Source organism: Dromiciops gliroides, chromosome 1 (assembly GCF_019393635.1).
Source record: "Dromiciops gliroides isolate mDroGli1 chromosome 1, mDroGli1.pri, whole genome shotgun sequence".
Classification (NCBI taxonomy): domain Eukaryota; kingdom Metazoa; phylum Chordata; class Mammalia; order Microbiotheria; family Microbiotheriidae; genus Dromiciops; species Dromiciops gliroides.
Window position 1 is genome coordinate 130,591,238 of NC_057861.1, and position 17,306 is coordinate 130,608,543.

General features: G+C 33.4%; 1 protein-coding gene across 1 annotated transcript in view; it reads right to left on the reverse strand.

Moving 5' to 3' along the window:
• EMC2 (ER membrane protein complex subunit 2) overlaps positions 1–17,306 on the reverse strand; it is a 61,640-nt gene that overhangs the window by 1,982 nt on the left and 42,352 nt on the right. The window contains exons 8-10 of the mRNA XM_043977903.1: positions 16,540–16,621; positions 15,634–15,744; positions 8,594–8,698 (exon numbers count right to left, since the gene is read on the reverse strand). Coding sequence (XP_043833838.1) covers positions 8,594–8,698; positions 15,634–15,744; positions 16,540–16,621 — 298 coding nt within the window. The remainder of the gene's footprint in view (positions 1–8,593; positions 8,699–15,633; positions 15,745–16,539; positions 16,622–17,306) is intronic.

The window sequence follows — 17,306 nt, forward strand, 5'->3', positions numbered from 1 at the left end:
AATTTTGAAGATGAATTTTAATTTCTATTTCAATATGAACAGTAATTACTTTTTACCACATTTAATTCAAAGTTTTCCCTTACCCTATAAAAATGCTTGAAAAAAGTAAGGCACTCTATAAATTTAAAATACTCACATAAAGTGACACTACATTTCTGCAGAAAAGTAGGTCAGGAGTTTTTTAAATGAAATATACAATGCAATGCATACACTTGTGTATTATGACGGAGTAAAAGATATATTTCCAGCTTATTGAATTATAATTTACTGAAATGAAAGAAATACATACCATCAAATAATATCTTTGTATATTTATAAACACAATAAATTCAATATAATTCCTGTAACCAATGCAGGGTGTGGGGTGTGCTGCTGACTGCCCCATGCTGATTTTCAAAATGAGTTTTCTAACTGGACTGACAATTCCCATCACTCATCAGCCTGATTTAGCACAGATTTATTGGCTAGGTTGGTGCTTTCTGTCAGGAAAAAGGAACTGAGTTTTAATATACCTGCACTAAACTATTCCCTTCTGTTGAAAGTATTGACTGAAATTTGCTATTAGAAACACAATCTATTCTAGAACTAAATGTTACCATCTAAACACTGAATACGTTTTTCTTCAAATACCAATGCTGTCTCAAATACATAGTTCTTGATTTATGATGTGCTCCTTCTCTCTTGTAATTAACAGAATTTAGCAAACTTTTCATAACCTGTTGCGAAAGATTAAGTGGTGAAGTAAAGGTAATGTCACAGATGCAACAGCTTTAGAAGCTGGTAAACTGACTATGACCTCTGAAGCTACAGCTTAACTTCAGGACCACCCTACTTCCCTAAACCATTAGCTTTCTGTTGTTAAATATCATTTGATACAGGAAAAAAAAATTAAGATGGTAGGAGGAAGCCTTGGAAATAATACCATGGGGATGGAAAACATTTTAAGAAAAATAGGACTCTGGGTGTCAAGTATAATTTTAAAAGTGTTTTATTAAACAAAACACATATAAAACTATATTTAAACTTGTATTTTCACAACTACTTTAAAATGAAAAGTTCTGAAGTGTATAAGAAACTACTTACTGTTTCTATTATTCTGCAAATTAACTCTTACAGGGATTTAGGGAGAACAGAAAGCCTTTTATTCTACCTCTCCAAGTAAACAAGAACATTCTAATCAGATACTTTCATATCCAATTCCTTGAGAGAAAGGTTTGATGAAGGAGGAAAAATAGGATACTATGTAGAAACATTTATTCCAAATACTCTCTCAACAAAAACAAAAATCTTCTGCAAGAACTGATGTCAAAATGCAATATTATGTATCAGTAAGACAGTATCAATGCTAAACAATATTTTATGTTGAGGTCCTGAATCAAAATTATATTAACTTGTGACTATTTCTTTGTAATTCAATAAAAATACAATCAAGACTGAAAGTGTCAACACTACTGACATCCAACAAAATTTAGAAGAGACAAATTTTGTGTGTGTGTCAAAACAAATAAAAGGAAAATTCAAACTAAATCTATCACTATACATTTTGCTTGACAAGCAATTATTTTGTCTATTCCAAAATTAGATGGCAATTTAACTGATTAAGCCGGAATACTATTTTTCCCAAAACCATGATTTAATTTTCTATTTCCCAAATGGTTTGTAACAGAATCACCTCTGCAATCATAAATAACATATGGATTGCCAACACTGAAGAATCTAACAGTGTACCAAAGAAGCATTTATCTGGAAAATTACTGCAAGGAGGATCACATTAAAGTTTTTCATGAGCATTAATCAAACTTTCCTGCCAGTGCTAAAAATGCTTCAGCCACTGAACATACTAAACCAATTATGAAGAACAAGAACTAATTGAAGAACAAGAAGTAGCCATATTCTCTTTCCTTATTAAGTGAAAAGGAAAGGAAGTAGTGCTTAAGAATTCACTTTCTAATTTACAAGTATTCAGAAATATATTATTAAATGATTGTTTACATTATACCTGTGCTGACGTTAAGTCAAGAAGCTGAGTCTATTCAAGAATATAGTTATTAGCTATTATGTTGATGATTAAAAATTCTTTTCTATAGTAATCATAAATTGTATAAATGATATAATTTAATTTAAATATAATATAAAGTTCTAATTATAGGTTATCTGTAAAATAGGGATAATACCTAATTGAATGTTATCATAAAATTAAGTGCAATTAAAACTTTCAAACATTGAAGAGCTATATAAACACCAGATGTTATTATCATGAGAACTGAGTCTAGCATATTTTATTCTAAAATTTTTCTGTTTGATCTAAGAAAAAAATTTGATAAAAATCATATAAACATACACACATATATAAACATATCTGTGTATATACTTTTTATCTGAAAATATCCGTGTTTGTGTATAGAAATACACACACACACTTTTAGAATACCCTGTATATATATATAGCTCTAACCTATGATTTCATTGGCATACTAATACAGTAAAACATTATGCATTTTATAATGATTAAGAATTTATGATGATTTGGGACCCATGTTGGGGTAAAATTTATCTTTGCACTACAATAAAAAAAAACATTTAATTGATAGTATAAATATGACCAGCAGGCCATGGTCTACTTAAGGAAATGAGTATTTTTTTAAACACTGTAGCAGCTCTCACATGAACTCAAAAAAATTTTATGTACAGCTTCTTATCTGAGAATTTCACTAACGCAGACACAATGTTTTGTATTTAGATAGCCTTCAGGGTTTATAATATAATGATTTCTTCACAAGCCTGTTAGGAGGTACTGTGTTATAAACACTCATTCTGAAGTAGTTAAAATTTAGTAATGCTTAACTTGCACAGAACCACAGAGTTAGTATCAGATCAAATCTCAAAGTCAAGTCTTCTGGCTTTTAAGACTATTTATAAATTAGGCTGGCTACTAGTTAGTACCATGTGTCCTTGAGTATAGTAAAAGTAAAAAATAAAACACATGTAAATGATTTTTCATTAATTTCTGCTGTCTTCCCATTTACTCTCAATTGAGTTTCTACTACTATATTTATGGCTGCACATGATCCAATAGTAACATTGAAAGCAATTAGTTATATTATGCTTTGAAATACTTAATAGTGATCAATACATGTATTAATTGGATTTATATCTAGACTCCCTAACTTGCTAACAGCTATAGTGTTATTCACTGAGAATCTGCCAAACCACCTACCTTTCAGGCTAACGTCATTTTACATCCTGCTACCCAATAATGCACTCTCTATGCTAGTCAAACTAGCACACTATTCTTAATAAGTTCCCTGTATCTGACAATGTACTCTCTCCTCACCTTTGTCTCTTAGAAAACTTTAAAAAAGTCACCAACTATGTAAGGCCCTTCCTGATCTCTACAGTTGAAGGGACTTTATTCTCTTTTGTAGCTCCAGTACCTAGTACAATATCTAAAACATAGGAAGTATTTAAATACTTGAATTAAATTGGCCTGAAGGAAACCCTTCTTACCATATAAGTACACTTTCCAATCATTCACTACTCTATAGAACACAGCACTTCATGAGCCTTCTCCACATAACACGGGCCGTTTGTCTTTTATTCTGAGAATATATATACAGTTTTCCTGCTTCTTCCCCAAAGAAGTACTGCCTTCCTCCAAAAAGAAAAATGCCCCGTATTTATTATATATGTATACCCATTGTCCATCTTGTATTTTCCTATCAAACGTAAGCTCCTTGAGGGCAAGGATTGTTTTGCTTTTGTCTTTGTATCCCCAGCACCTGAGAGTTTAGCTCATAGAAGATATTTAACAAATGCTTATCGATTGATTTAATTGAATTCAACTTAATTGAAAACAGTTTAACATACCACAAATGCAAATAGACAGCATTTCTTCACAAACTTTCTGTTGCTTAATGCTGTACGTTTTGCAGTTTTTATTTACTTGAGGTCCTCTTTTTCCTATTAACTCTGGGCTCAGGCTTCAGATTTCTGGTCTCACCCATCTCTAGTAACTTCAACTATTATTCCATGGTCACCCTTCCCAAAGCTCTATCAATCACCATAACCTCTAATTCTAATTTCCAAAGTTGTATTCCCTCAGCTACATACTAAGAAAACAAAAGGATTAAATTAATTCTCACAAAACTATGACTGAGCCTCATACCATTCAATACTCCCAGGAATTTAGAAAGTTAACTCAAAAGAACCTTTAATCGGGGCAGCTAGGATAAAGCACCGGCCCTGGATTCAGGAGGACCTAACCTTAAATCTGGTCTCAGACACTTGACACTTACTAGCTGTGTGATCCTGGACAAGTCACTTAACCCTCATTGTCCCTCAAAAAAAAAAAAAAAAGAACACTTTAATCAATGGAATTCTAGGTAATGTTGAAATCAAATGCTTGATCAAAAACCTTCTTTTAAGTACTTCTAGTCAGCTCCTAACTACCACTAACATTATATGTTAATGATGCTCAGAGGAAAAATTGGCACACTCCATTTTCACTTCTGTCTAGAACCAAATTAATCTTTGTTCCTCAATGAGGGGCAGGGCGGAAGGGATGTAATGCCACTATTTCCTCCACTGTCCCAGTCTCAGAGGAAGATGTATGTCTTCTTATAATGTTAACCAGGATACTTGTGGCCTTAATCCTATTCCCTCATGTCTGCACTTCTAATTTTCCCTCCCACTCAATCCCTTTTTGCAAATATTCAATCCCTCTTTAGTCACTGGCTTCCTCTCCTACTATCTACAAATATGCCCAAACTTTCCCCATCCTTTAAAAACCTTCAACTGACCCCGTTAGTCCTTCATGCCACTATCTTACAGATTTCCTCTTTCATATCCATATTCCTAGGGAAAGCTACTATCTTCATTTCCTCTCCTGAAAATCTGTCTTGATTTTCATCCACTTGACTAAAATTGTTCACTCCAAGGTTACTAATTATCTCAATTACTAAACCAAAAGTCTTTTTTAGTCCTTGTCCTCTACTTAAGCAGCACTCAACATCTGATCAACCCCTGTCTCCTGGATACTTCCTCTTTCTTAGTTGTGACACTATTCTCTCCTACATGTGGTTCACTTCTTCTAACTCTACTGGATTATCATACATCCTGACCCCACATACATTAGTATATCCCAGGGCTCTGTCCTAGGCCTTCTTTTCATTGTCTAAACTCTCTCTTTGACCTCATTAGTTTCTACTGGCTCAATTATCTCTAAGCACTCACAAATCAATATATCTTCCCACTCATCTTTCTGGAGCTCAGGTACTGCTTCATCAACTGTCTGTTGGACATCTCCACCCAACTCTACCATGGTCATCTTGAACTCTACATGTCTAAAGTAAAACTCATTATTTTCTTCCTGAAACCAACTCATCCATCTAATGTCCTTATTTCTATTGTGGAAATTATTGTTTTATAATCTTGGGAGGTATCTGCTTGACTTTTATCTTCCTTCCTTCTCCATATCCAATCAGCAGCTAAAGCCTTATTAATTTTATTTCAACATTGTTCACATCCATCCCTTAACCCACAATCAATATTTCTAGAATAATTTCACATTATTCTCCCTAATTCACTCTATATTCTGGTCAAATTGACCTTTCCGTCCCATGTACATGAGATCCTATTTTCCACCTCCATGACTCTGCACAGGCTGCCCCCCGCCATGAAGAGCCCATGTTGGACTAGAGGAAAGCCTCAAGTCCCTGTGTTATGGATACCAATGTAAGGTGGCATCATTCCAATCGTTACACCAAGAATCTCATAACATCTTTCTGTCTCTACCCAGTAACTTTTCGATATCCCCCAGCTAAGCTTAGAAATTCTTGGTTTATCTGTGTAAAAAATAGTATTAATAATGCTGCTTTCCAAAACCAATTTTGCTAAATTACCATACAGCATAAAATGATAATGTGTACAAACAATCTCACATTAAAAAGTGCTTTATAATTTATAATATGCTTCCTTCACAACTCCTCTATGAAATAGGTAGTCTAAATACACACTAGACTGACTTTGTTGTAAACTATTTTTCTACGATACTAAATTTTGTTTACACAAGCTAAGTCTTTGTGGTCACTTCTGTTTTTTCTTCATGTTCAACATTTTTTCCCCTACACACAGTGGCACTACTCTTATGGTTCCTCCTTTTTCTTAGTGGTATAAACATTCTCCTCAAGCTCAAAATCAGACTCAACTTAAGTTTCCGTTCTTTTAATCTCTTAAATATAGTCATCAGATTCTATCAGTTTTTCCTTTAAAGTACATCAAATTTGTCCATTCCCAAAATTTTCTTCAAGCCTTGGGCCCATCAAGACTTTATTACAATAAATACCTTGCCTTCAGACTTTCTTCTTTGAATCAAATAAAAACCACAAATATTTAGAGTGCCTACTTGGACATATGTCCTACACTACAGGAACAGATTAATATTCCTAAAGTATATCTCTGAACATGTCATTCCTCTACTTAAAAACCTATAATATCTTTCCACTGCCAACTGGATCTGGTCAAAATTACTGAATTCAAGATGTTTCATAACTTGGCCTCACTTTAAACGTCCAACTTCTTCAGTCCACAAAGTCTACAGAAAGGATTCTAAGACAATGTCTACCTAATATCAATATATAATTCAATTCAATCCAATATTTAGGTCTTAGGCATAAAGAGTTTAAAAGCTACTGATACTAAAAAAAAGATGGGGAAGGAGGTAAATAAATATGTACAAATCTACAAATAAGCATATGACAAGTTAGCAATAACAATCTTACATTTATCTGTTACTTTAAGATTTACTTTTAGAAAACTGCAAAACTCCTTTAATGGGCCCAAGTGTCCTATAATAGCAAAGACCTATTTTTCAAATACCAACATTTTATCAGAACTGCTATATGTCAATAAGACACTGAATACAGCAGTGTCTGAAGAGTTAAACAATGATTTTCAACAGTAAGAGCAATATTGTACTAAGAACAACTTTGAATGACTAAGTCATTTTGAGAATTATAAATACTCAAATCAACTACAAAAGAGCTATGAAAAGTGGGAAGGGAGAAAAAAAACCTACACAGCTGAGAACAAAAGAAAACTTAGAAGGAAGAACAGAAAAACAGTGAGACTTTAAAAACAATGCCTATTTATTACATAGTTTGTTGTTTTTTTTAAATCGGTGAGAAATGGTAATTCACGGTTTTATACTGAATCCCCTCTTTTAATGTTGTGCTGTGTTTGAAAATGCTCTTTTTTGTCTTTTTGTATTAAGTTTAAAATGAATATTTAAAAAAAAACACCAAAAAATGATTATCATACTACCAAATCAGTCTCTCAGTTTTGGTCTGGATATATGATAACCCTGGTATAGGAAACTCCTGCTACCAATGCAGAGTAGCAACTATTCTGCAATTTATAGTCTTAGTTGAGGAATTGAGACAATTAATGACTTGCCTAGCATCACACAGCCAGTATGTGTTAAAGTGGTTCTTGATTCAAGAGCTGGAGGGGACTTTAAAGACCATGTAATCCAATCTTCTCATTTTACAAATGAGGAAACTGAGCATCCAGGAATGGCTTGCCAAGAATAACACAAAGTAATAAGCTGCAAAAGGATGATTTGAATTTAGGTTTTCTGACTCCTGAGTTTAAGTTCTTACTACTGCATTATACTGCCAGGTAGCTCTCTATCCACTATACTATAGTTCCTTATTATGAGGACAGAAGCTGTCCTAACATAAAAAATTCAAAATGAACTGACAACTTATAAAACTAATAAATTCAAAAAGCCTCTGAGCTTAACACTAGCTTCTATCATGGCTCACTGGGTCAACATAATTGCTTGTTAGCCTACAGATGTCTATAGGTGTTTCAAAAGATAATATGAATGTAAAAGGAATAAGAATAGCCCTTAGAAAAACAGACAATGCCATTGAATGTTTTTTCTTTTTTTTGCAGGGCAACGAGGGTCAATTTACTTGCCCAGGGTCACAGGGCTAGTAAGTGTCAAGTGTCTGAAGCTGGATTTGAACTCAGGTCTCCCTAAATCCAGGGTCAGTGCTTTATCTACTGCGCTACCTAGCTGTCCTAATCAAATGCTTAAAAGAGTCCAGTATCTACTTTTTGAGGTTTTAATTTTATGATAGCTTTCTGTTGTTGATATTTTAAATTCTGTAAATATACAATGAAATGCAGTACTATAAAGATATTTTTAGGTCAGATCATGTTTTTCTTAGCAATTCAAATGATAACTTCAGGCAAAGTTTCTCTCTCTTAATTTCTCATTAAATTTCTAGCTGGTGATGGCTAATAAGTTAACCTTAAGTTCATCTTATAAATAATCACCCTCAATGTATACATTTGGATATTCCTATTTTAAAGCAGAGCACTCATATAATAGGTATAAGAAATTCACATATTACAAATTTTTGTACACATTAAAAGTCACTCTACTCCTAGACACAGCCTCTACTACAATTAATTTTGAAAAGCAAACCTACTAGTAGTATAGTTTACACAAATAGATTGAACTTAAAGAAATATAATATATTAGTGGAACCAGTTGATAATATAAAAGAACTTTTCATATACTAACCTGATATGCTCTGTTTATTTGACTAGCTGCCCAACCAGCATATTTCATATTATCCTTTTTCATTTTTGCACTTGCTTTTGGATTTGAAGCAATGTGACTTGCAGACTAAAAACAGAAAAGAAAATAAATCAAACACATTCCTTTTTCTAGTTAAGAAAATACTAAAAAACAGTCATGATGGTGATACGAACTATATCAATACAACAAAAAAAATTACTTTGTAATACATTATATTAGATAGCAGAGCTATAATTTAAAATGTAAACTCAATATAAAATCTAAAGGGTATAAAATGAAAATGTAATTTTAAATATAGTACAGGGGGAAAAAAGGAAAAAGCAAATGTAGCTGTTTAAAATTATTACAAAGTAACACACAAATAACTAGAAGGCTTCCAGCAAACTGAGTGAATCCTACATGGAAAGTATATGAATGGCATTGACAAGAATTTGATAAGAAAACATGGAGTAACTGGTACTTTTATTCACACCTATGAGATTAGAAATCTACTTTACACTTAAATATGGATTTCCTATAACTCTTTATGATAAAAACCGCTAGTTATGATTTACACCTGGAGTAAGCCTTTATTTTGTTTCTTCAGATCAGAAACAACATTTATTTCAAAAGTACCTGTTACTCTTATGACCCTTAATATCTCTCTCATCTGCCATTCTGATATTTCCTTTAAGCTTTTGAGATCATCCTATAATCTCCATTATCAATTTCAAAACATTCAAAATTAGCATCGAAATCTTATGTCAAATCTTATTAGGCTATATGATTTCTACTTCATCTAGAAAGAAATCAGTTCCTTCTGCTATATCAATCAATATTAAAATAATACTTTTCTTTCTCTACTACAGTACATTACTGTCTTTTTTTTTTCTAAGTTTATTTCCTTCAGAGTCTTAAAGTTGGGAGAGACTTCAGAGATTATCTAGTTTCTCGGTTCAAATGCTTCTTTACTTTCTAGAGCTTTCCCTCAACTATACGTTTAAACAAAATTTCTTACCCCTGAAATGGCCTTCTCCTTCCATTTAACACCTATGCCTTCTTTGCCTTTTGAAATTCAAAAAATTCTCCATGACTCAGCTTGAACACAACTCTCCCCAATAAGGCCTTTGCCTAATTCCCCTAGTTAGATATATCTCACCTTCCTCAATCCTCCTATTTCACTTCTGCAATTCTCTTATTGTATATTTATTTCCCTGTTGGTGTCTAAGTCATATTCTCTTCCCTCCTCTCTCTCACTGTGTATTTTCCCCTATCCATGGTACAGTACCTTGAAGAGATTAGGTATTTAAAAGTTTAATGGAATTTCAAAATAATCCCTCTTTTTCAAAACTTGTCCTTCTCCCTCAATCTCTACAACCAATCAGTGACCAAGTTTTGCTAACCCTAACTTCACAATATCTCTTGCATCCATACTCTTCTCTCCATTCACAGAGCCCCCAGGCTAGTTCGGATGTAGTTCATTGCTTCTCGCTTAAACTAATGAAACAGCCTAAGTATTCTCTTCCCCACTATCCTCTGCCCTTTACAATTAATTCTCCGTACAACTGCCAATATTCCTAAAGCACAGGTCTAATTAGTTCACTCAACTGTCAAAAAGAATCTTCAGAGGTTCTCTATTACCTAGAAGATAATCAACAAATTTCAGATTTGGGAGCTCAGTGATCATCTAGTTTAATTCATTAAAAAAAAGTCCCTATAACACATCAGAAAAGTAGTCATCCATCCTCTACTTTAAAATTTCTAATGAGGAGCAGCTAGGTGGTGAAGTGGATAACAACCTCTAATGAGGGGGAACCCACTATCTCCAGAAGCAGTCCATTACACTTTTGGACAACTTTTCCTGACTGACTGAAACATTTATCAACTCCTTCTCCAGGATAAGTTTTTCCCAGTTCCTTCAACCAATATTCATATGGCACAGATTCCAGGTCCTTCATGGTTCTGGTTGCAGTCCACTGAATGTTTTTTTTTTTCTTTTTAGGGCAATGAGGGTTAAGTGACTTGCCCAGGGTCACACAGCTAGTAAGTGTTAAGTGTCTGAGGCCGGATTTGAACTCGGGTACTCCTGACTCCAGGGCCGGTGCTTTATCTACTGCGCCACCTAGCTGCCCCCTCAGTCCACTGAATCTTATCCAGCTTTATCAATGTTACCCCGAAAGTGCCTAATCTAGGAGTAAATACAATGCTGTATACAGGTATGTTCTGACCAAGCCAGAATATAGTGAAACTATTATCTCCTCATTCCTGGAAGCTATAGCTCTACTACTGAAGTCTAAAATCACCTTAATTTTTCTGACTGCCTCATTACTACACTGACTCCACCTAGTCATTCAGCCTGCAGTGAACTAAACCCCCTGTGATTTCCAGATTAAGTGTTGTCTACTCCAATTTTGTGCTTGATTTTTTCAAACCAAGGTTTAAAACATTACATTTAATCCTATTGAATTTCCTATTATTAGATTCAGTCCAATACTCTACCCTCTCTAATATCTGGATTCTGTCATTCAATGTGTTGGCTATCCTTCCAGTTTTGTTCATGTGCAAATTTGATAAGCCTATCATCCATATTTTTATCCAAATCACAATATAAATGTTAAATAGCAGAGCCAATCACAATCCCTGGGGCACTCCCCAAGAGACTTCCTGTCATTCTGACATTAAACCATTAACAACTACTCTTTGAATTCAATCATTAAACAAACTTTGAATCCATCTAATTATGTTACATTTCTTCTTTTCCACAAGAGTATTCCAAGTTATTTACTAAAAATTTAGGCAAGGTATAACTATATTATTGACCTAATCTACTGGAATAAAAACTATCAAAACCAAAAAAAAAAAGAAAAAAGAAAAGGCTAACCAGGCATGACCTGTTCTTGATTGTAACGATTGGAATGACACCACCTGCTGGAGACTTACTGTAGAAGAGTTCCGCCCATGAAGCAAAGGTCTTTGAGGGCAAGACCAGGAGTCTTTTCTTTGGCGTCAGGAAGTGACGCGGGCTAGTGGGAAGAGGAAGGAAGAGACTGGCAATCAGTCTCGCTCTCTTTCCTCTGGACTCTGGTGGAGAGCGGAGCTAGAAATGCGCTCTCCCTTTAACAGATAGGAATCTAGGCCTTTCTCTCTCTTTACCAAATTCTTATTCTCCTTAATAAATGCTTAAAAGTCTAACTCTTGCTAAAGCTTATAATTTATTGGTGACCACTCATTAGATATTTTAGACAGTTTAGCTAGAATTTTAGCCCTTAACATGATGAAGGCTTTCCTTACTAATTTCAACTCATTCTCATCACTGCTAAGTATCACTAGTACTCCTGTCACTATTTTTACAGGATCATGCTACACCATATTCATCCCCTATTACATGAACTTGTTCCTATCTTCTGCATAGATCTTTAAAAAAAATCTAAGTTTCTTGGTGACTTCTTTGTACATTAAGTTTCTTTACATATAATTCTTTTTTTCCCCTCCCCATTAGACCTGAAATTCTGGAAACATGAAGGGAAACAATTTTAAAAGTCTCCCATTCCTCCTACACTGACTTTTCAGACTATTTTCACTTATTTCACATTATTCTTTTTTATATAATTTATATCCTAGTTAAATTACCCTTTTTGCTGTTCTCTGAATTCCCTGTTTCATGTCTTACTTCCACGGTTTTGTACAAGTTCCATGCCTGCAATGTTCTTCCCTCCTTATTTATCTGTGTACACGCTCTATGATCCTAGTGGAATGTAAGCTCATTGAGGGCAGGGAATTTCCCTCCCCACCTTTTTCTTTTTTGTCCTTTGTATATATAGCATTTAATACAATGCCTTGCACATATCACATAATAAATGCTTACTCAATTTAATGCTGTGCTGAATCCTGGCCTTCCAAAAAGCGTTTAGTTTTATCAAAAAACATCCTGGAAATTTTACCACGTCGGAGTGATGATCAGTCGTATGTGAGAACCTGGGACCATGGATTAAGGGCAAGTAAAGTAGTCTTTACAACAACCTGTGAAGGCATGGATCATTTTCCCAATGCTTTTATAATTAAGACTGTTACCTTTATTACTGACCAATTCCACACTATACCTCAATAACAGTCTCCAAAATATTTCTCTGACTTGTTCTACTTCCCAAAAGGAGGTATTTCTTAGCATTTTCTCCTAAAATTACTTTTTATTTACCTATTTGTAATATCTGATTTTCCCTCATAATAGAATCTAAACTCCTTCAAGACATGTGTTATTTAATTTTTGGTTTTGATATTAGCAAGGCCTAGCATGGAGCCCAGTAGGTGATTAACAACTATTTGATGAGTTGAATAAGGCTACCAATAGCTATTAGCAATGTCAATTACTATAATGTTAACAGTTTGTAGTTCTCAGATTTTCAAGGGGTATCTTGAAACAGATCTCTTTGGACTGCCTCTATTTCCAGACTACTTAAATACCAGAGAAAAATGTATCCTCACTTTATATTAGATCAGAGATTCTTAACTTTTTTGTGTCATGGACCCTTATGAAGGTATGACGAACCCTCCTAAGAATAGTATTTTTAAACATATAGAATAAGATAAATAGGATTACAAAGGAAACCAAAGGTTAGTGAAAATAAAGATGCAATTTTGCCCTCCCTCTAAAATCCATCCAGAGAGAGCCCATGGGTGGGGGGAAAGCAGAAAGAGGGGGGACTGTCTATGGACCCCAGGTTAAAAACTCCTATCTCAAATGAATACACTTGCAAAATACTATCAAACTTAAATGAAAAGAGTGAATTACGTAAACCATGCCAACTTGTATCCTACAGTGATGATTGAGTAGGAAGATTTTTTTTAAATTTGTGGCTAATGCTATTGTCACTGGCAACAACCTTATAATGAAGATAACAGCCTCATCATGTCTTAGTGAACTGATTCACATGCTTTCACAGATGACTTGCTGTAGTCAAAGCAAAGAAAAAAACCAAAAAACATCATCAACTGGGAGCCACCATATCAGAGAGGAAATTCACTAAACTTAGGTAGGCTGGTCTGTGGATGGTAGCATCTCATTTGAATGGTGCATCGCCAATCCCATCTAAAAGACTGTCAAGTTGAACAGAACCTGTCAGAGCTTATGTCCCATAGGCATAGCCTTCTAAGACAACTAGGGTGACCTCTGTATTAAGAGGAATCAAAAGAATGACTTTAATAGAATTTGCCAATCATCCTCCTAATCTCATTAGGATAGCCACATTATTTTCTCTACCAGTACACGTATCAACTTCTACACATCTAACCTTATATGATCCTTGTCCATATTTATACACAAATCCTCTGCGAAAGATGTGTTCCATACACTGGAGACCTTTCTCTTGTTCTTTTAACATTTTGTGTGAATGGCAGTGCAGTACTTGGGCTGCCCATATCTTCTATTTCACTAACACTATAAGACCAGCCAGTCTCCTTTATCATGCATACCTGTTATGTGATTTCTGGTCGTGTCAATTTTGGCAATATAGTGCAGGCATATATTCATATATCTTTCAATCACCCTTTGTATCACTTGCTACTTTTGGCTAGTCTTGCAATAATGATAGCAAAATTTGATTTTAAGTTTTGTTGGTTTTTTTTTCACCTTAAAGTGAAAGACCATATCATTTTCTAAGATTCAACCAAGAGAATTACCAGCTTCAGTAGCTTGGATTAAAGGCATATACCAACCACCATGCATGACTTTAAAAAAACAAACAAAAAAACTTTTAAATTTTCTTTCAAATTTAGTCCAGCAAGGTGACCTTTAAAATTCCATCAAAAGATTATAATCAGGGCAGCTAGGTGGTGCAGTGGATAAAGCACAGGCCTTGGATTCAGGAGGACTTGAATTCAAATCTGGCCTCAGACACTTGACACTTACTAGCTATGTGACCCTGGGCAAGTCACTTAACCCTCACTGCCCCACCAAAAAAAAAAAAAAAAGACTATAAGCAAGCAAATTCAGAAGGAAGCAAGCAGTTGATGAGAGGTAATATTCTTAAGCTTTTTGCTTTTCTTTTAAACCTCACTAAGTCCTATCTCTCCTACAACAAAAGGATCTTCTCCAATAGAGCCAATATTGCATTGCTATATACACATAATTAAGAGTTTTGAATCTGAAATCAGAAATTTATAAGCTGTGTGACTATGAGTAAGTCACTTAAATCTCTGGGCCTTCTTTTCCTCATTTGTAAAACTAGGGGATTGTACATCTTGATTACTAAACAGGAGCTCTAGGTGTTCCATCTGTTTCCTAACTAGATAAGCTCCTTGAAGGCAGGTTCCATATTTTAAATCTCTTTGCATCCTTGAGAATACCTAACACAATCTGGACACAGTAAATACTTATGCTTCACTGATTCTTCTCTAAGCTCATCTTTTGCCCTACATAATCAAACAGAAATCATTTATTATTTGTTTCCCAACATAAATTCAATCCTATTCTATTAGGAAAACTGGAATCCAAGATGCCTTGAAAAATCTATTTAGTATATATATTTTGACAGATCTTTTTAGTAACACAGTTTAAGCTATTTTAAGGGAAGTTTAAAGTACACTAAGTTTAAATTTAAAGTACACACAATAGGGTTAGGTATGGCAAAACTCACCATGAATTAAAATTAAACTTGTCGAGCATGCTGCTTATGTCTATTATTTCATTTCAAGAGAACACAAGAGACTTTTTAATATGACAAGTTTTATTTTTTATGGCAAAGTATCAAACTGTTACATTTACTTTCATATGTGTAAATTATATTACATATATATATATATGCATAGGTAAAACTGTACCAGGACTTCTGGGACATCCTGGGTATATATGTATGAAAATTTTTTTGTGTTATTTAAAAATTTTAAATTATTAGAAATTCAATTATACATATTTAAACTATATTAAAGATCAAAACCATATAATTAGTAATTAAATGAGGAAAAGGTATGGGAAGTTCAAAAGAATAGTCAATGGATTTTAATTGACACGATTTAAAAAATAACATTTAGCATACACCTCAACTCACCATGTAAAGCCCAAAAAGCGCTCTCATGTTTCTGTTGTTCAGTTTCAATGCCTGTGCAAAATATTTTCTTGAAAGTTCGAGATTTTCAAGTCCACCTTGGGTATATTTAACCTGTTAAAAATGCAGACGTATGAAATCTATTTATTTTACTACTCTGAAATATGGAATGCTTCATCATACCATTGGAATTACTAATTGCAGTAGTTAGATATTTCATACCCAAGTCCAAGATGTTAAAGGAACTCATCTTAAGGCTGTTAAGACTAATCTAAATCTTCAAATGCCATTCAAAGCATAACAAGACAAAGCACAACTCTGAGAAATATGATCTTTATTTTGTATTATTGAATGCTTAAAAAAAATAAAGACCCTTTCAGTAAAAAAAAAAAAGGCATAATAATACAGAATTAGAACATCACTTCAGAAACTTTCTGCTAGTCATATTCAAAATAAGTATCACCTGTACAGTGGCATATAAATAAAATCCATCCTCTTGCCCCCATAGATTTGTTAGAAATAGATAACTAAGAGAAAAAACAATCTTTGTAACCTTTTTAGGATCCTCAAGGATTAACTTAGAAAAATAAAAATTACAAATTAATTTTGAAAAAAGTTCAAATATGTAATTAATACCAAAGGTTTGTTTTAAGTACTTCTAATGAAAAAGTAACTACTTCAAAAAATAATTAGGAATTTAAAATTTTAAACCTAAAATTAAAACTTCATCAAATATTTTTTTAAAGTACGTCCTTATCTAACATCACAAAAAGTATCATTTTCAAAGAATTACTTTTAACTCCTTTAAATTATGCAACATAATGAAAACAGAATCACTATTAAAATAAAGTTTAAAAAAAACTTCAGCAAATTAAATTATTAAAACAATTTAAAAAAACAAACACTTACTTCAGCAAATTGCTGACAGTATAAGTGGTTGTGTGGATTAGTCATCATAAGTTCCTCCAAACAAAAGGCTGCTTTTGCATAACTGAAAAATATCAAGAACAGAAATTAGTTCATCAAAAACTGCTGATATCAATAAATTGTCTGCAACTTAAAATAATTAACAGCAATTTTTGCCATCACATTGTCTATCATTCTCAAAATCCTTATAAATAAGCTGGTTTGATTAATTAGTTAATTCTAGCATTCAAAAGGTTAAACTTAAATCTTATTTTTAAAAAATCTTAAAATAAAATCTAGTTAGCAAAAAGAAAACTAGTTTTTAAATATCCATTAGCAGCATTAGCCCTACTGCTGAGGAAACCAAATTCCAACAAATGATAGAAATGTTATAAGTGCTTCTAAAGAAACAGTATTCTAACCACTTACTTCAGCAACTATAGTATAACTCAATGTATAGTTTATCCTCAATTTCACATATGAAATTAACTATTCAGAGAAAATCCTAATGAATATGAGTGCTACAAGATCTGACACCTTGGAAAAGAGAAGGAAAAGATGGCTCCTTTACAACAAATAGAAGAGATTACATTTTTTTGATATATTCTGCCAATATATGAAAAAATGAAATGAAATAAGACTATGCAACCTCAACATTCTGATGGCTATGAATGAAAAAGATCAGTAACTTATTACTTTTTTTCATTGTTTGATCTACTCAAATTTCAAGTATAAATATATAGATTCCATATCTGCAAACCAATTCACCA